Source organism: Pleurodeles waltl, chromosome 1_2, assembly GCF_031143425.1.
Source record: "Pleurodeles waltl isolate 20211129_DDA chromosome 1_2, aPleWal1.hap1.20221129, whole genome shotgun sequence".
NCBI lineage: Eukaryota > Metazoa > Chordata > Amphibia > Caudata > Salamandridae > Pleurodeles > Pleurodeles waltl.
Window position 1 is genome coordinate 119,309,153 of NC_090437.1, and position 20,691 is coordinate 119,329,843.

General features: G+C 49.6%; 1 protein-coding gene across 2 annotated transcripts in view; it reads right to left on the reverse strand.

Annotated features, from left to right (window-relative positions):
* The window catches only part of MRPL1 (mitochondrial ribosomal protein L1), a 772,839-nt gene that overhangs the window by 638,702 nt on the left and 113,446 nt on the right, over window positions 1–20,691 (reverse strand). For both annotated transcript variants that reach the window (XM_069236801.1, XM_069236802.1), the window contains exon 3: window positions 6,018–6,300. In XM_069236801.1, coding sequence (XP_069092902.1) covers window positions 6,018–6,300 — 283 coding nt within the window. The remainder of the gene's footprint in view (window positions 1–6,017; window positions 6,301–20,691) is intronic.

Sequence of the window (20,691 nt, forward strand, 5' to 3'; positions counted from 1 at the left end):
GGTTTGGCTGCCAAGATAGGAGGACTGGCTACCAAGAGAGGTAAGAGCCTATCAGAAGGAGCCTCTAACGTCACCTGCTGGCACAGGCCACTCAGAGCAGTCCAGTGTGCCCCCAACACCTCTGTGTCCAAGATGGCAGAGGTCTGGGACACACTGGAGGATCTCTGGGCACCTCCCCTGGGAGGTACTGGTCAGGGGAATGGTCACTCCCCTTTCTTTTGTCCAGTTTCGCGCCAGAGCAGGGCTGGGGGATCCCCAAACTGGTGGAGACTGGCTTATGCAGAGTTGGGCACCATCTGTGCCCATCAAAGCATTTCCAGAGGCTGGGGGAGGCTACTCCTCCCCAGCCCTTCACACCTACTTCCAAAGGGAGAGGGTGTAACACCCTCTCTCTCAGAGGAAATTCTTTGTTCTGCCTTCCTGGGCCAGGGCTGCCTGGACCCCAGGAGGGCAGAAACCTGTCTGAGGGGTTGGCAGCAGCAGCGGAGACCCCGGAAAAGCAGTTTGGCAGTACCCGGGTTCTATGCTAGAGACCCGGGGGATCACGGAATTGTCCACCCCAATACCAGAATGGTATTGGGGTGACAATTCCATGATCTTAGACATGTTACATGGCCATGTTCAGAGTTACCATTGTGACGCTATACACAGGTAGTGACCTATGTATAGTGCACGCGTGTAATGGTGTCCCTGCACTCACAAAGTCAGGGGAATTTGCCCTGAACAATGTGGGAGCACCTTTGCTAGAGCCAGGGTGCCCACACACTAAGTAACTTTGCACACAACCTTCACCAGGTGAAGGTTAGACATAGGTGACTTATAAGTTACTTAAGTGCAGTGGTAAATGACTGTGAAATAACGTGGACGTTATTTAATGCAGGCTGCACTGGCAGGCCTGTGTAAGAATTGTCAGAGCTCCCTATGGGTGGCAAAAGAAATGCTGCAGCCCATAGGGATCTCCTGGAACCCCAATACCCTGGGTACCTCAGTACCATATACAAGGGAATTATATGGGTGTACCAGTATGCCAACGTGAATTGGTAAATTTAGTCACTAGCCTGTTAGTGACAAATTTGGAAAGCAGAGAAAGCATAACCACTAAGGTTCTGGTTAGCAGAGCCTCAGTGAGACAGTTAGGCACCACACAGGGAACACATATAGGCAACAAACGTAGAGCACTGGGGTCCTGGCTAGCAGGATCCCAGTGACACATAAACACACTGACAACATAGGGTATTCACTATGAGCACTGGGCCCTGGCTAGCAGGATCCCAGTGAGACAGTGAAAACACCCTGACATATACTCACAAACAGGCCTCAAGTGGGTGTAACAAGGCTAGAAAGAGGCTACTTTCCTACAGTCACTTATAAGAGCAGAGGGTGCCCAAGTAAATTTTATAAAGTCTGGGGAAACTGGGTAACTTCTTATGTCTAGGACCTGGTTGATGGAGAGATCGCGCCTGCACACTGATAGGTCTGCTGTTTATGCTGTGATGTCCTTTTGTATTTAAACAAACTTCATGGTGAATCTAACCTGTGAACTGCCGCTATATGACATGTATGAACATGATGGTGCCGATTTCCCTCTGTAGTTGTATAATAGTTATGGGTGTGAGTTTGTGCCCTTCCTTGTTGCTCGCATTTGAAAAACTAAATAAATATATATTTTTTTTACAATTTGAAATCTTATTACAGAAATCATTTTCTAAAACCTTTAGCATAGTGAAAATGTATATATGCAGGTAAAACCAGAGTATATCCCCTCATAAGAAACTGCCTCATAACATTAATGTAAACCTGCATATACTGTACTGAGGGGAAAGTCGTTTCAGTAAAAATATCAGGCGACATCAGAGGTGAAGCTCATGAAGATAGGAAAGTGGGACTTCCACCTTAGGATTCGGAGATAGCTTGTAATAAGAGCTGTGAGAGCTTTAAGGGTGGTTGGAGCGTGGAAGGACAATTAGTTTGGTTGTTACTAACCTTGGACATACCAAAATAGTGTTGCTTTCAATATTTTTAGGTCAAGCCCACCAGACAGATCAAACTCTCTGATTTTAAAATACATGTTGTGGGCTCACAAAGAATGTACAGGAGCTTCCAGTCTGTGTATTGTTTATCATTGGTTGGCTTTACTGTCACTCCTATATACTTGCTTCTACTGGATGGCTTTCCCTGTTTCATATGTCCATCTTGTGTTTGTCCACTTCATGAAACATAGCCTATTTACTGTCTCTTTGATTGGCTGGCTTCGATGCTCCTCTGCTCGCTTGTATGGAGCTATTTTTTTCTCTTTGTTTAAGCACCCTCTGAGAGTTAATCAGCTTTGTGTGCTTGTCGCCTTCACACCCATACTTGTATTGGTCTCTCTAATCTATATGCTTTACAGTTCCTGTGCCCTGCGCTGCTCTTTTGCCAGAGTTCTCTCCCTCATGTTCCCTCTCCGCCGCCCCACCCACGGTGATGCATCAGCTTCTCCCTCCAACATCTGCTGCCAGCAATGTTTCTTCACTCCTCCGACCTACTGTGTTGCTTCGCTCCCCACTCATACCCCAACCCGCTCCTGCTCATCCAATTATGGTGTGCTAAGCTCTAAAAGAGCTCTTTCACACTACCTATTTTTGTTTGAAATTTAGAGATCCATTTTGACTTAGCAAATTAAAAATGCTTGTTGCTGCCTTTGAAACAAAAGAGTTGGAGATAAGGTGTCAGAAGTCTGTGAACAAATCAAGCATAAACAAAATAGTTGCCCTATCTTAATCGACTTGACTGTGAATTTAATCAGCTGCCGCAAGCAGAGCAGATGGCGTACTGTGGTTGCTCCTAAATCCATTTTGAGAGGGGTTAAGGAGTTCGTGATCACTCAGAAACTGCGCTAATTCTCAATTGATATGTTTCGCCAAGTTTTTAGCTGGGGCAGGCAAAAAGGAAATCAGACTGAGACGTTTGAAATCTCCTGAATCTCCATTAGGCTTTTTCTTAAGAAGAATCACTATTGCCTCCTTTCAGCACCGAGGTTACACTCCAGACTAACGAACCTGAGAATAAACTTTGTCCAAGGATTCTGCGATTACATATGGGGTCAATAGAAGCACCCTAGGTGGCCCGTTATTCTGCTCTTAAAATTCTACAAAAATCTTCACAATATTATTCCTAAAGAACACAGCCACCCTGTTGCAAAAATCTTGGGAATCCTCCAGCGCCTGTTGAGTTTTTTTTTTTTTTTGGGGGGGGGGGAATGTCATGAGATTACTAACCATCTTAAGTAACTTCTTCGATGTATTAATAGCCAATCTTATCTTCTGGGAAAAATAACTATTTAGCCTCACTAATGGTACTTTTATACTTTCGGATTAACTTCTTTTCCAAACTGTGAGCCAATCTCCATCTTCATTCCTGCCTTGATATTGCCTTTGGAGGTCTTTAAGACCTTCAGAAAACCACAGGGCTGAGGTTTTCCTCTTTCCGTTGTTTTTAATTCTGACAGGAGCAAGCTCCTTAACAGCTGACAATACCTAATAGTCAAAATTCTCTGCTAGAGATCATGGGCTGCAAAAATCTTGTACTTGATATTTGACAAGGGTTTCCATGAAGTCATTTCCTGAGATTTTACTCCATTTTCTGAAATTGATGATGTTACCCTATGAGTGCCCCAGGCTGTGAGGGCCGTATCTCCTCCACAGCATGGGAGGGGGGGGGGGGGGGGGGGGGGGGGGGGGGGGGGGATTGCGGTGGGTGCACACGTATGCCCCAGTCCACTGCATTGCAGGTCCAGGCCTCTCAGGCAGTATCAGAGAAGGGTGCATCGCCCAGGGCGCTCCCACTCGCTGCCAATGCTGCCCCATTGATGGCCCAGTCGTGCCTTAACTCTTGCAGGCCCCTTCACGGGGATCAAGTGAGTGGCACCTGCGCACTTCCAGGCCCCTGATCCCCCTCCCCAAGTCCCTCATTGCCTGTTTCAGGCACTCCGCAAAACACGGGGGTAGGCTCCATGGACCGACCGCCCGCCCAACTATGGCCGATGGCATCTCAATGAAGGTGTGGCCTCTCCCAATATCACCACCCATGCCACGCATCAAGTGTTGGTATAATGCATTTCTGGTCATTTTCCTGCATTACCACAATGCCTGACCTTGTCACGGAAGTCCTGAAGTTCAGTAAAACCTTTTTGTTCCAGTTTCTCACTTTGCTAGTAAGCTATGAGTAGTGTTTAAGAAAGGCCACAAGGTGGTACCACAGTCAAGCTTCAGCAGAAACTCCAGCAGATCCAGAACGCCGCTGCAAGTCTCATTCTGAACCTCCCACGCCATGAACACATCTCCGCCCACCTCAGATCCCTTCACTGGCTACCCATCAGCAAAAGGATCATCTTCAAAGTCCTCATCCACACCCAAAAATCCCTTCACAACACTGGACCAGCCTACCTCAACGAAAGAGTGAACTTCCACACTCCCACTCGTCTCCTCCACTCTGCTGACCTCGTCCTCGCCACAGTCCCCCGCATCCAACGCACTACCTCCGGAGGCAGATCCTTCTCCTACCTTGCCTCCAAGACCTGGAACTCCCTCCCCACCAACCTACGCAAGATCCAGGACCTCCTGACGTTCAGAAAACACCTCAAGACATGGCTTTTTGAACAGTAAACCGGCATCCCCTCACCCCAGTTTTTTCCCCCCTCCACAGCGCCTTGAGACCCTACCAGGTGAGTAGCGCGCTTAATACATTTTTTGATTGATTGGCACGGGTGTACAACGGGAGGTATAGTATTTTCTATATATTATTATAGTTATATGGTTCCCTCATCTTCATTGCTTTAAAGTGTCACTCATAGTAGTTTAAAAGTCACTCAATTACACTGAAATTATGAAAATGTTGCACACGGCAATCTGAGACCTTAGCAGCTATGTATCACTGTGCCCCCCATTCCAGGACTGCCGTTTCCTGCTTCCTTCAAGATCGCCTGTGGCACGAGAGGGCACAAATGTGCAGATCAGGGCAGCGGCAGAGGTAGTTGTCAAGAATTTTGTAAGATTAATTCAGGGCAGTGCGCAGAGCTCACTCAGAGCATACAACGCCATCGCTATCTTGGCCACGTCCCTGGGAATTCTTTATTCTTGCATTTTTATTAGGGAGAATAATTTTTTGCCATTTCTCTTATAATAACAGTTTTTATATCAAATGCAAAACACTTTGTAACCTGCCTTCCCTATTCGCCTCCCCATCACATTTTACTGGCATTTACAGTGCACATCTTAATACACACATTCTTGTTGCACACTTCACAAACTGACCCGTGCTTGAATTTGTACTGCATAACCAGCATGCCCCTAATCTCTTCAGAGCAGGTTAGCAGAAAATCAGAATTTAACATTTTTCTCCAGCAAATGTACGCAGCATTTACCACAAGACAACAGTCACAAAATCATCAATTAATGAATCAAGCTGATATTTCTGGCAGTTGAGAAATTAACCCATACATCAAGGGGAAAATTATGACTTAAGTTCCTAGACACAGTGTTGACTCCGGAACGTGTATGTAACAGTCTGCATATTATGGACACCTCACGAGGAAAAAAGAGAAATGTTAGCAACTTATACTGTTTATCAGATTTAACGACTTTCCCAAAATTAGCTCTAAAGGAGCCTGGTTCACCAATAACAATGGTCGTCCATGTGTTCCTTAATTGAGTTTGGCTTTAATTGTGTAGATGTTCAAAAACATTATACATTGGTTAAGACAGTTAAAACATATTTCATTGATGGGCTTGCTAGCTAGCCCTTTTTATGATTTGGACCTCATGAAGCAGAGTGGGCTACTGACTGGAGTCTCCCACAGCCAGAGAATTAATACTTTGCAGCAGCCAAGAGAATCACAAAGAAACAGTGAACAGTGCACGTCCATCAGTAGAGTTGACAAAAAAGGAAGGAGTCACAAGACATCCACAATGTTATGGTTGTATCTAATCAATCAACAAATGCATTACTTTAATCTGCTTGTTCAATCAATATGAACCCACCTTTCTGTTGAGGCTTGTGTCCAGTTTCAGATCAACATACACATGCTGCTTTGGGTAAGTGAAGTCCAATTGTTGAAACGTTTTCAACATTTTAACAGCATTTTCTAGTTCATAGATCGGCCATCGATAGTATTTATTGACATACACATCATCAGTGGGTTCCCATGCTGTCAGGCCAAATGGCTTGTGCTGGTTTCCATCTTGTCGTTTCATCTCCAGTTCTTCTTCAGACAGCCTGGCCTTCACAGCCTTCACATTATTTGATTCCTTCTTTGGGATTCTTCTGTGAGAGAAAAATAAAATTCAGTCAAGAAAGCCTAATTATTTCACATAATAATAATTTGCCCCTGATGTCTAGATCTCGAAGTGTAACACTGTGTTATCCCCGCATTTCCAAAGCATCATATAACTGGCTTGAATAACAATTCTTCTCTTGCAGGTTTAAACATTAAACAGCAGAAAATAAATTGAGAGAGTGAGAAATGTTCTTAAGAAAATACACAGATTGAAAGCCAAGAGATTCAAAGACGCCCAGATCTGCAATCAGATAACGGGTAGAAGAAAAGATGGTCATCAGTTAATTTTATTTATAGAACAAAGAAAATCAATAGTTAATATCTCATTTAGATTAGATCAATCATGGCTAGAGAGCAGCCGCGCAAGACGGCCGCACTTCGGTGAGGCTCCCGCGGCCCGGATCGTTTAATCATCATTATCCTGCCGGAAATGCTGTGCGGAAACTGGCGGCCTAGCGGGGGATCGTGTGCTGGTGGCCGGGAGCACCTATTTGACAGCTGAGTGAGGAGGAGCACCGCTGGATAGCTGCACGCTTGTTATGGGAGCAGGCTGTGCCTACTGACGCGTCCCCTGCTCCCGGGCCTCTGAGGATGGGGCCTGAGGCTTGGGGTGAACGCGTGCAGCTCCGCTGCAGTGACGTGTCGCGGAAAGAATGCGGGGGCCCTGCCCGGGATGCGGGGGCCCTGCCCGGGACGCGGGCTGCGTGCCGGGGGATTGGCCTCCTGCAAGAGCACACTGGAGGGAATGGGCCTGACCTGCTGTGGAGTCACTTGCGGCCTGAGATGCTGATGATCAGAGTCCGGGAGCGGCACTGAGACCTTTCTGGATTGTACTGGCCAGCCCACTGAGGTGGCGCCTGCGGAGAACCCTCTGCGGAGGTGTAGGAAAGTACCATCTTGCCTGGCATGTTACCCCCATATTTCACTGTAAATATGTTGTTTTAGTCTATGTGTCACTGGGACCCTGCCAGGCAGGGCCCCAGTGCTCATAAGTATGTGCCCTGTATGTGTTCCCTGTGTGATGCCTAACTGTCTCACTGAGGCTCTGCTAACCAGAACCTCCGTGGTTATGCGCTCTCTGCTTTCCAAATTTGTCACTAACAGGCTAGTGACTAAATTTACCAATTCACATTGGCATACTGGTACACCCATATAATTCCGTAGTATATGGTACTGAGGTACCCAGGGTATTGGGGTCCCAGGAGATCCTTATGGGCTGCAGCATTTATTTTGCCACCCATAGGGAGCTCTGACAATTCGTACACAGGCCTGCCAGGGCAGCCTGAGTGAAATAAAGTCCACGTTATTTCACAGCCATTTACCACTGCACTTAAGTAACTTTTAAGTCACCTCTATGTCTAACCTTCACCCGGTGACGGTTGGGTGCTAAGTTACTTAGTGTGTGGGCACCCTGGCACTAGCCAAGGTGTCACCACATCGTTCAGGGCAAATTCCCCGGACTTTGTGAGTGCGGGGACACCATTACAAGCGTGCACTGTACATAGGTCACTACCTATGTACAGCGTCACAATGGTAACTCAGAACATGGCCATGTAACATGTCTAAGATCATGGAATTGTCACCCCAATGCCATTCTGGCATTGGGGGGACAATTCCATGATCCCCCAGGTCTCTAGCACAGAACCCGGGTACTACCAAACTGCCTTTCCGGGGTCTCCACTGCAGCTGCAGCCAACCCCTCAGACAGGTTTCTGCCCTCCTGGGGTCCAGGCAGCCCTGGCCCAGGAAGGCAGAACAAAGGACTTCCTCTGAGAGAGGGTGTAACACCCTCTCCATTTGGAAATAGGTGTGAAGGCTGGGGAGGAGTAGCCTCCCCCAGCCTCTGGAAATGCTTTGATGGGCACAGATGGTGCCCATCTCTGCATAAGCCAGTCTTCACCGGTTCAGGGATCCCCCAGCCCTGCTCTGGCGAAACTGGACAAAGGAAAGGGGAGTGACCACTCCCCTGACCTGCACCTCCCAGGGGAGGTGCCCAGAGCTCCTCCAGTGTTTCCCAGACCTCTGCCATCTTGGAAACAGAGGTGTGTGTGGCACACTGGACTGCTCTGAGTGGCCAGTGCCAGCAAGTGACGTCAGAGGCTCCTTCTGATAGGCTCTTACCTCTCTTGGTAGCCAATCCTCCTTCCTAGGTAGCCAAACCTCCTTTTCTGGCAATTTAGGGTCTCTGCTTTGGGGATCTCACCAGATAACGAATGCAAGAGCTCACCAGAGTTCCTCTGCATCTCCCTCTTCACCTTCTGCCAAAGGATCGACCGCTGACTGCTCAGGACGCCTGCAAAACCGCAACAAAGTAGCAAGACGACTACTAGCAACCTTGTATCGCTTCATCCTGCCGGCTTTCTCGACTGTTTCCAGGTGGTGCATGCTCTGGGGGTAGCCTGCCTCCTCTCTGTACCAGGAGCTCTGAAGAAATCTCCCGTGGGTCGACGGAATCTTCACCCTGCAACCGCAGGCACCAAAAGACTGCATCACCGCTCCTCTGGGTCCTCTCTCAGCACGACGAGCGTGGTCCCTGGAACTCAGCAACTCTGTCCAAGTGACTCCCACAGTCCAGTGACTCTTCAGTCCATGTTTGGTGGAGTTAAGTCCTTGCCTCCCCACGCTAGACTGCATTGCTGGGTACCGCATGATTTGCAGCTGCTCCGGCTCCTGTGCACTCTTCCTGGATTTCCTTCGTGCACAGCCAAGCCTGGGTCCCCAACACTCTAACCTGCAGTGCACAACCTTCTGAGTTGTCCTCCGGCGTCGTGGGACTCCCTTTTGTGACTTCGGGTGGACTCCAGTTCACTTTTCTTCTAAGTGCCTGTTCAGGTACTTCTGCGGGTGCTGCCTGCTTCTGTGAGGGCTCGCTGACTTGCGGGGCGCCCCCTCTGTCTCCTCATCCAAGTGGCGACATCCTGGTCCCTCCTGGGCCACAGCAGCATCCAAAAACCCTAACCGCGACCCTTGCAACTAACAAGGCTTGTTTGTGGTCTTTCTGCATGGGAAAATCTCTGCAAGCTTCTTCACGACGTGGGACATTCATCCTCCAAAGGGGAAGTTCCTAGTCCTCTTCGTTCTTGCAGAACACCAAGCTTCTTCCAACAGGTGGCAGCTTCCTTGCACCCTCAGCTGGCATTTCGTGGGCTCCTGCCCACTCTCAACACTGTTGCGACTGGTGGACTTGGTCCCCTTGTCTTATAGGTACTCAGGTCCAGAAATCCACTGTTGTTGCATTGCTGGTGTTTGTTCTTCCTCCTGCAGAAACCCCCCATCACGATTTCTGTGCTCTCTGGGGGTAGTAGGTGCACTTTACACCTACATTTCAGGGTTTTGGGGTGGGCTATTTTTCTAACCCTCACTGTTCTCTTACAGTCCCAGCGACCCTCTACAAGCTCACATAGGTTTGGGGTCCATTCGTGGTTCGCATTCCACTTTTGGAGTATATGGTTTGTGTTGCCCCTATACCTATGTGCTCCTATTGCAATCTACTGTAATTTTACATTGCTTGCATTACTTCCTTTTGCTATTATCTGCACAATTTTGGTTTGTGTACATATATCTTGTGTATATTTCTCATCCTCATACTGAGGGTACTCACTGAGATACTTTTGGCATAGTGTCATAAAAATAAAGTACCTTTATTTTTAGTATATCTGTGTATTGTGTTTTCTTATGATATTGTGCATATGACACCAGTGGTATAGTAGGAGCTTTACATGTCTCCTAGTTCAGCCTAAGCTGCTTTGCCATAGATACCTTCTATCAGCCTTAGCTGCTAGAAACACCTCTTCTACACTAATAAGGGATAAGTGGACCTGGCACAAGGTATAAGTACCTCTGGTACCCACTACAAGCCAGGCCAGCCTCCTACAGTTAGGCATCAAGATAAGTGAAGGCGAGGAGTGCGAGGACCCCTGGGGCCCGGGGAGGCGCTGCTGGAGTCGGGGCAGAGATGACCCAGAGCGTCTGGGAGCCACTCCTGGATATAGGCTCAGCTGTTGCCCCTAGGCGACACACCTTGTAGCTGTTGACTGCTTACCCCTACACTGCTGCACGGGGGGTGGTCTGACTGGTCACACCCTTTGGCAACTAACATTGGAGAGTGGCCCTCCTAAAGCCCTGGTCCTACGCCTGGTTGAAATGGGGTGATCTGATGCTAGACAGCAAAAATTTCAGTTTGGAGCCAAAAAGTCAACCAGGGTGCTGACAGAGAGCATGGAAAGTGATGCACCCCCGCCCCCCCACCCAGGTGGGCAGTCGGAAATGAGCGAAATGAAAGCACTCTTACTCACCATGCAATCCAGCCTAACTTCGATAGACAGCAAAATGGATATGATGACTACCAGGTTGGACCAGCTCACTAATAGGCTGGAAAAACAAACAGGGTGGATAACAGGAGCTGAACAGCGAATTTTGCACGTTGAAGACACCATGCAGAAAAGGAGTGAGCAACTTCTGCAGATGGATAAACTCCTCAAAGTCATAGTGCTCAAAAATGAAGATTTGGAAGCCAGATCCAGACGCAATAGCCTGCGCATAGTGGGAATTCCAGAATCCACAAACACTGGCCGTATGGAGCAATATGTGGAGCGCCTGCTTCTCAGCCTCTTTGGCAAAGAGGCTTTTTCACGGATTCTAGTGGTGGAGAGGATGCACAGAATACTGACTGCCAAGCCACCGCCTGGTGCCCTGTCCAGACCAATTTTCGCTAGCCTCCTGAACTACAGGGACAGGGTTGCTGCATTAAGACTGAGTCGAGAAAAGCATGCCCTGCAGTTTGAGGGTAATGCACTGTATCCAGACTTCACCATGGCGGTACAGGCGGCTCGGAAACAATTCACAGCTGTGAAGCAGAAATTGCGGCAAGCAAACATAACATACGCAATGTTATACCCGGTGCGACTGAGAATTACCCATAAGGGTAGAAATATGATATTTACCACCCCGCAGCAGACAAATGACTTTTTAAAATGAACCCACGGGGGAGAGACCCCGGAAAATACTGCCGGTGGGGGCCTGGACAGCTCTTCCACTCTGTCTGATCAGGACTGAAGTGGCTTTACTCTCTGGGGCGGACTCCCCTCCTGGGGGAGAACCCAGTACATTATAAACAAACGGCCCCTTCGAATGTGACTCTGCACCTGGTACCGGCGCGTGCCTCTTGATGGGCTGCCCGCTAGGGTCAATTGTGGGCACCTTATACTTGTCCGGGCACCTCCCCTGACACTTGGGGGGCTCTACGGAGGCTCTCTGGACAGCCTTCTACTGGGAAATCCCCATCTACTCTTTGAGATGCAGAATTGTCAGTTTGTGTTTCTGTTCGTTATTTTCAAACGGAGGGTTCTTCCGGGCGCGATTGGGCCGCCGAGGTGTGCGGGAGGGCGTTAAGGGGAGTTAACTGTTTGTTCCAAGCCACACCGACACATATTCCTTGGGCACCTGGCACTCTACTGGCCCTGTTTATGCGGTGCACACTCTAAAGGCCATGGCGATTACACTAGCCTTTACTTATGACGGGGCTTGGGGCTGCGGCTCGGGGCACTAGTGATGGGCACGCCTTGCGAAGCCTGGCGTGGAACGTCAGGGGGTTGGGAGATCCTCGTAAGCGACGGCATATAACATAGTGTACCTGGAAAGACACAGAATACACATTGCACTCCTACAAGAGACGCACTTCCACCTGGGAAACAAAACATTTGCAGATCGCTGGTCTTCTTACAGTCAACATGCCGCCTATTCCTCGTACTCGAGGAGCACCTCCATCCTCATATGCAGGGGCACCCCCTATGTTCCGCTGGGAACTAGGAACGACACACAGGGCAGATCTACCGTTATGTGGGGGCGGGTGCTGCAACATTCCATTACCATTATCAACTGCTACGAGCCAAATACAGATGACTCTACTTTCTTTGACTCCATATGGAGCTGTATTGTGGAGATCGGCTCGAAATATTTAGCATGGGGTGGGGACTTCAATTTGGCACTGGACCCTCAGGAGGATAGTGAGACAGGGGCAGATCCCCATCGACACAAGGTAACAGAAAGACTTAGGGCAGACATTATAGCGCAGGATGTGGTGGACGGGTGGCACTGGCTGCACCCCTAAGACAGAGAGGGTACATTTTATTCCATGGTAAACTCAGACTGCTTGAGGCTCGACTATTGGTTCATTTCCTGCTCCATGATGCCCTGGCTTGCGGGGGGTCACACACATGGCCCGCACATAGTCAGACCACTCCCCGGTCGAGCTGCAGTTCCCTGTTGCATTGCCCCCCTCGCATCGTGGCACCTGTCCCCTACTATGCAGGTGGACAATGCTTTCCATAGCGAACTGAGAATTGAGATAGCGGATTTCTTTGATAGAAACAAGGGTACTGTGGATAGCTTTGCGGTAATTTGGGAAGCTTTTAAAGTCACCCTAAGGGGAGTCTGTTTGGCCAAGGGCATGGGCATTTTACGAGACTTACGATCCACACTCAATCGGCTGGAACTGCAACTTAAAAGACTTGAGTCTGAGCGGGCTGAGGCATCTTCTGCCGATGTTGCGCGCCACTTGTGAAAAACTTTAATTGAATTTCAGGAAACTGCAGAACGAGAAGTCCAATTAAGAGGCAAATATGCCCATGCCCGATCCTATGGGGAGAGTGAAAGGCCGGGCAAGTCACTGGCCCACACACTTTGTGCAGTCCGACCAGAGAACACTATACTCGAAATCTCCAATGCTTCCGTCCGCCTACTTAGGATACCCCTGAAATGCTTAAAGTCTTTGCCGACCACTACCAACACCTATACTCCTCTACCAGAACAGCCCCCCCAGATGTTAATGGTTATTTGACTGAGGTAGCACTGGCCTGGCTTAGTGATGCGCATTAAGACTTTTTGGCAGCCGAGCTCGAACACAAGGAGATCAGGGAGTCCGTGATGCAGCTCCAGGCTGGTAAGGCCCCAGCGCCTGATGATATACCAGTCGAATTTCTAAAACATATGTGGACATACTTGTTCCGTGGGTGGGTGAGGTCTATCGCGAGGCACGACAGGAGGGAGCCCTCCCCCCCACTATGAGGGAGGCTTTCTTAGTTACCATATTAAAACCAAATAAGCCTGCTACCAGTTGTGATTCCTATCGTCCCCTATCCCTTATAAACTGCGACATTAAGATTCTGGCGAAGACACTTGCTAAACGCCAGAGTCTTCTGATGACATTCTTGATTAGGCCGGATTCATACCGGGCAGGTCTACCACACATAATTTGCGCACCTTATTCGATGTCCAACAAAGTATGGATCCCGAGATTCCGGCGGTCGCTGTTTTTCAAGATGCCACCAAGGCATGGATTAATGGCAATCTTGAAGCGTATGGGCTTCCCCCATATATACCTTTCTTGGATTACCCTGCTATACACGGGACCATTGGCCACTGTGCAGGTTAATGGCCATCGATCCATGTCAGTTCGTATTGAGAGGGGCACGAGACAGGGATGCCCGCTCTCACAACTGCTTTTCATCTTGGCTATGGAGCCCTTGGCGGCAATGCTCCGGCAGCATTATACTCAGTATGCGATTCGTGCCCCCTCCAGACATATTCTAATTTTGCTATACATGGATTATGTCACCTTATATCTGAGACACCCAGAGGAGAGTCTAAACCCTGTAATAGGGGAATTTACTAAATTTGGTTACATGTCAGGAGTCCGGGTTAACTGGGGGAAGTCACAGGTACATCCCCTGACTACTTGCATAGCACGATATTGCTCGGACTTCCGCCTCCAGTGGTCCAACAACTCCCTCCGCTACCTAGGTATAGAGATTACCCGAGATAGACACGAACTGATGCGCCTGAATTATGGGGTACTGCTAGACAACATACAGGCGATGGTCACACGGTGGATCGCTCTGCCCCTGTCCATAGCGGGCTGTAAGGAAATGCCTCCTTGGCATGGTTACCCCCTGACTTTTTGCCTTTGCTGATGCCAAGTTATGATTTGAAAGTGTGCTGAGGCCTGCTAACCCGGCCCCAGCACCAGTGTTCTTTCACTAAAACTGTATCATGGTTTCCACAATTGGCACACCCTGGCATCCAGGTAAGTCCCTTGTAACTGGTACCCCTGGTACCAAGGGCCCTGATGCCAGGGAAGGTCTCTAAGGGCTGCAGCATGTCTTATGCCACCCTGGGGACCCCTCACTCAGCACAGACACACTGCTTGCCAACTTGTGTGTGCTGGTGGGGAGAAAATGAATACGTCAACATGGCACTCCCCTCAGGGTGCCATGCCAACCTCACACTGCCAATGGCATAGATAAGTCACCCCTCTAGCAGGCCTTACAGGCCTAAGGCAGGGTGCACTATACCATAGGTGAGGGCATAGGTGCATGAGCACTATGCCCCTACAGTGTCTAAGCAAAACCTTAGACATTGTAACTGCAGGGTAGCCATAAGAGAATATGGTCTGGGGGTCTGTCATGCACGAACTCCACAGCACCATAATGGCTACACTGAAAACTGGGAAGTTTGGTATCAAACTTCTCAGCACAATAAATGCATACTGATGCCAGTGTACATTGTATTGTGAAATACACCCCAGAGGGCATCTTAGAGATACCCCCTGAAAACATAGCCGACTTCCAGTGTGGGCTGACTGGTTTTACCAGCCTGCCACACACCAGACATGTTGCTGGCCACATGGGGAGAGTGCCTTTGTCACTCTGTGGCTAGTAACAACACCTGTACTGGGTGAAGGTGCTTCTCACCTCCCCTGCAGGACCTGTAACACCAGGCGGTGAGCCTCAAAGGTTCACCCCCTTTGTTACAGCACCCCAGGGCACTCCAGCTAGTGGAGATGCCTGCCCCTTCCGGCCACGGCCCCACTTTTGGCGGCAAGGTCGGAGGAGATAAAGAGAAAAACAAGGAGGAGTCAATGGCCAGTCAGGACAGCCCCTAAGGTGTCCTGAGCTGAGGTGACTCTGACTTTTAGAAATCCTCCATCTTGCAGATGGAGGATTCCCCCAATATGATTAGGGATGTGCCCCCCTCCCCTCAGGGAGGAGGCACAAAGAGGGTGTAGCTACACTCAGGGCTAGTAGCCATTGGCTACTAACCCCCCCAGACCTAAACACACCCCTAAATTGAGTATTTAGGGGCTCCCAGAACCTAGCAAGATAGATTCCTGCAACCTGAAGACGAAGAAGGACTGCTGACTTGAAAGCCCTGCAGAGAAGACTGAGACACCAACTGCTTTGGCCCCAGCCCTAACGGCCTGTCTCCCCACTTCAAGAAAAACTGCAACAGCGACGCGTTCCACAGGGTCCAGCGACCTCTGAAGCCTCAGAGCACTACCCTGCATCTAAAAGGACCAAGAACTCCCGAGGACAGCGGCTCTGCTCCAAAGAAGAAACAACTTTGCAACAAAGAAACAACTTTAAACGGACTCCACGTTTCCCGCCGGAAGTTAGAGACTTTGCACTCTGCACCAGACGCCCCCGGCTCGACCTGCGGAGAAACAACACTACAGGGAGGACTCCCCGGCGACTGCGACCCTATGAGTAGCCAGAGTTGACCCCCTGAACCCCCCAGCGACGCCTGCAGAGGGAATCCAGAGGCTCCCCCTGACTGTGACTGCCTGCTTCTAAGAACCCAACGCCAGGTAAAGACCCTGCACCTGCAGCCCCCAGGACTTGAAGGATCCAACCTCCAGTGCAGAAGCGACCCCCAGGTGGCCCTCTCCCTTGCCCAGGTGGTGGCTACCCCGAGGAACCCCCCCCCTTGCCTGCATCGCTGAAGAGACCCCTGGGTCTCGCATTGAACTCCATTGCAAACCCGACGCCTGTTTTCACTCTGCACCCGGCCGCCCCTGTGCCGCAGAGGGTGTACTTTTTGTGCTGACTTGTGTCCCCCACCATTGCCCTACAAAACCCCCCTGGTCTGCCCTCCGAAGACGTGGGTACTTACCTGCTGGCAAACTGGAACCGGGGAACCCCCTTCGCCATTGAAGCCTAAGTGTTTTGGGCACCACTTTGACCTCTGCACCTGACTGGCCCTGAGCTGCTGGTGTGGTAACTTTGGGGTTGCCCTGAACCCCCAAAGGTGGGCTACCTTGGACCCAACTTTGAACCCTGTAAGTGGTTTACTTACCTGCAAAACTAACAAACACTTGCCTCCCCCACGAACTGCTGAAAATTGCACTGTCTAGTTTTAAAATAGCTTATTGCCATTTTTGTGAAAACTGTACATGCTATTTTGCTGATTCAAAGTTCCTAAGTTACCTAAGTGAAATACCTTTCATTTGAAGTATTACTTGTAAATCTTGAACCTGTGGTTCTTAAAATAAAGTAAGAAAAGTTATTTTTCTATACAAAAACCTATTGGCCTGGAGTAAGTCTTTGAGTGTGTGTTCCTCATTTATTGCCTGTGTGTGTACAACAAATGCTTGACACTACCCTCTGATAAGCCTACTGCTCGACCACACTACCACAAAATAGAGCATTAGAATTATCTCTTTTTGCCACTATCTTACCTCGAAGGGGAACCCTTGGACTCTGTGCATGCTATTTCTTACTTTGAAATAGTACATACAGAGCCAACTTCCTACACAGGCGCATATCAGTAATGAAAATGATCATACTCCCTAAACTCCTCTATCTATTTTTTTAATATACCCTTCCCCCCAGCCTGACCTTTTTTTAAAGCACTGAGAACACAGATGATTAGACTGGCCTGGGCTGGCAAACAGCCGCGCCTCAAATGGGAGGTCATGACGCAGCCCTTCGAGCGCAGGGGCTTTGAAGCTCCGGATTTTGAACTATATCATCATTGCGCTCAGGCACAGTTTGCGTACTATTGGTACTGCCCACGCCGTACATGGCACACTTGGCGGTGGAGGGGGGATACATGGCGCCTGTCCCCAGCTCCAGTTAACTGAGTCTGGACCTTGCTCTCACTGGCCCTCGCATCTCGACAGTGAAATGTGCGCAGCTAGCCTTGAAAAAAATAGCCACCTGAGTAGGAAGCAGTCTGCTATACTCACCGGATATGCCTCTTCTGGGGTGCAAGGTGATCTCAATGGCGTGTGAGACTGCAGGTGCGAGGCTGCTCACTAGGCTCAACATTCGCACATGGGGAAATCTCTAAACGACCTCACGGTATCGGGAGCGGGATGCTTTCTCTCCGGATGAAGCGCTCCCCCCGCTGGAGACTTTCTTGTATCTTCACCTCCGGCGCTCTGTCAGGCTCTTTCGCCCTCCTTCCCCATGGAGCCAACCCGTTTGCGCGCATTCCATGCACTGCTACAGTTGAGCTCACCGCGGCACTTAGGCCCTCATTACTGGCTGTAAAATCCTGCTTTCCGCCGTGCTGAAGACAGTTCGGCGGCGGAATACCGCTACAGGTATTACGATCCACATCTCAGAATTCGCCACAATACAGACACCCACACAAGTCCGCCACACCAAAGGTCAGTGATAAACTGGCGATACCAAAACAGACACCATCACGCCAACAAGAATACGCCCACACTATCACGACCCACGAATCAACGCGGCGGTCTTTCAACCGTGGTAATCCATTGGCGGTACACACCGCTGTAGGAGGCTGGCCTGGCTTGTAGTGGGTACCAAAGGTACTTACACCTTGTGCCAGGTCCAGTTATCCCTTGTTAGTAGAATAGAGGTGTTTCTAGCAGCTTAGACTGATAGAAGGTAGCTACGGCAAAGCAGCCTAGGCTGAACTAGGAGACATGCAAAGCTCCTACTATACCACTTATATCATATGCACAATATCATAAGAAAACACAATACACAGAGTTACTAAAAATAAAGGTACTTTATTTTTATGACAATATGCCACAAGTATCTCAGTGAGTACCCTCAGTAAGAAGGTAAGTAATATACACAAGTTATATGTACACAAACCAAAATCAGGTAAGTTCGAGTCAGAAAAGTAATGCAAACAGTGTAGAATTACAATAGGTTGCAATAGGCAAGCATAGGTTATAGGGGCAACACAAACCATATACTCCAAAAGTGGAATGCGGATCACGAATGGACCCCAGATCTATGTGAGCTTGTAGAGGGTTGCTGGGACTGTAAGGAAACAGTCAGGGTTAGAAAAATAGCCCACCCCAAGACCCTGAAAGGTAGGTGTAAAGTGCACCTACAACCCACAGAGAGCACAGAAGTCGTGATAGGGGGATTCTGCAAGAACAACAAACACCAGAAGTGCACTGACAACGGATTTCCGGACCTGAGGGCCTGCAAGGCAAGGGGACCAAGTCCAATAGTCGCAACAGTGTCCAGGGGGAGCAGGAGCCCAGGAAATCCCGGATGAAGGTGCAAGGAAGCTGCCTCCGGATGGAAGAAGCTTGGAGTTCTGCAAGAAAGAAGAGGACTAGGAACTTCTCCTTTAGAAGACAGATGTCCCATGTCGCAATGAAGTAGAAGAAGTGTTCCCACGCAGAAATACCGCAAACAAGCCTTCCTAGCTGCAAGAGTCGTGGTAGAGGTTTTTGGGTGCTGCTGAAGACCAGGAAGGACCAGGATGTCGCCAGTTGGAGGAGGAGACAGAGGGGGCACTCAGCAACTCAGAGAGCCCTCACAGAAGCAGCCAGCACCCACAGAAGTACCCCAAAAGGCACTTAGAAGAAGAGTGAACCGGAGTCTACGCAAAGTTACAAAAGAGGGTCCCACGACGTCGGAGGCCAACTCAGCGGGTTGTGCACTGCAGGACCGAGTGCTAGGGACCCAGGCTAGGCTGTGCACGAAGGAAATCCTGGAAGAGTGCACAGGAGCCGTAGCAGCTGCAAATCATGCAGTACACAGCTTTGCAGTCTAGCGTGGGGAGGCAAGGACTTACCTCCACCAAACTTGGACTGAAGGATCACTGGACTGTGGGAGTCACTTGGACAGAGTTGCTGTGTTCCAAGGACCACGCTCGTCAGGATGAGAGGGGACCCAGAGGACCGGTGATGCAGTTCTTTTGGTGGCTGCGTTAGCAGAGGGAAGATTCCGTCGACCCACTGGAGATTTCTTCTGAGCTTCTGGTGCACGGTTAAGGCAGGCTACCCCCAGAGCATGCATCACCTGGAAACTGGCGAGAAAGCCGGCAGGATGAGGCGCTACAATGTTCCTGGTAGTCGTCTTGCTACTTTGTTGCGGTTTTGCAGGCGTCCTGGAGCAGTCAGCGGTCGATCCTTGGTAGAAGGCGAAGAGGGAGATGCACAGGAACTCTGGTGAGCTCTTGCATTCATTATCTGAAGAATTCCCCAAAGCAGAGATCCTAAATAGCCAGAAAAGGAGGTATGGCTACCAAGGAAGGAGGATTGGCTACCAAGAGAGGTAAGAGCCTATCAGAAGGAGCCTCTGACATCACCTGCTGGCACTGGCCACTCAGAGCAGTCCAGTGTGCCCCAAACACCTCTGTTTCCAAGATGGCAGAGGTCTGGGACACACTGGAGGAGCTCTGGGCACCTCCCCTGGGGGGTACTGGTCAGGGGAGTAGTCACTCCCCTTTAATTTGTCCAGTTTCGCAACAGAGCACGGCTGGGGGGATCCCTGAACCGGTGTAGACTGGCTTATGTCGAGATGGGCACCATCTGTGCCCATCAAAGCATTTCCAGAGGCTGGGGGAGGCTACTCCTCCCCAGCCCTTCACACCTATTTCCAAAGGGAGAGGGTGTAACAACCTCTCTCAAAGGAAATCCTTTGTTCCACCTTCCTGGGCCAGGGCTGCCTGGACCCCAGGAGGGCAGAAACCTCTCTGAGGGGTTGGCAGCAGCAGCTGATGTGGAGATCCCAAAAAGGCAGTTTGGTAGCACCCGGGTTCTATGCTAGAGACCCGGGGGATCATGGACTTGTCCCCCTTAATACCAGAATGGTATTGGGGTGACAATTCCATGATCTTAGACATGTTACATGGCCATGCTCGGAGTTACCATTGTGCCGCTATACATAGGTAGTGACCTATGTACAGTGCACGCGTGTTATGGTGACCCCCGCACTCACAAAGTTCGGGGAATTTGCCCTGAACGACGTGGGGGCACCTTGGCTAGTGCCAGGGTGCCCACACACTAAGAAAGGTGGCACCCAACCTTCACCAGGTGAAGGTTAGACATATAGGTGACTTATAAGTTACTCATGTGCAGTGGTAAATGGCTGTGAAATAACGTGGACGTTATTTCACTCAGACTTCAGTGGCAGGCCTGTGTAGGAATGGTCAGAGCTCCCTATGGGTGGCAAAAGAAATGCTGCAGCCCATAGGGATCTCCTGGAACCCCAATACCCTGGGTACCTCAGTACCATATACAAGGGAATTATATGGGTGTACCAGTATGCCAATGTGAATTGGTAAATTTAGTCACTAGCCTGTTAGTGACAAATTTGGAAAGC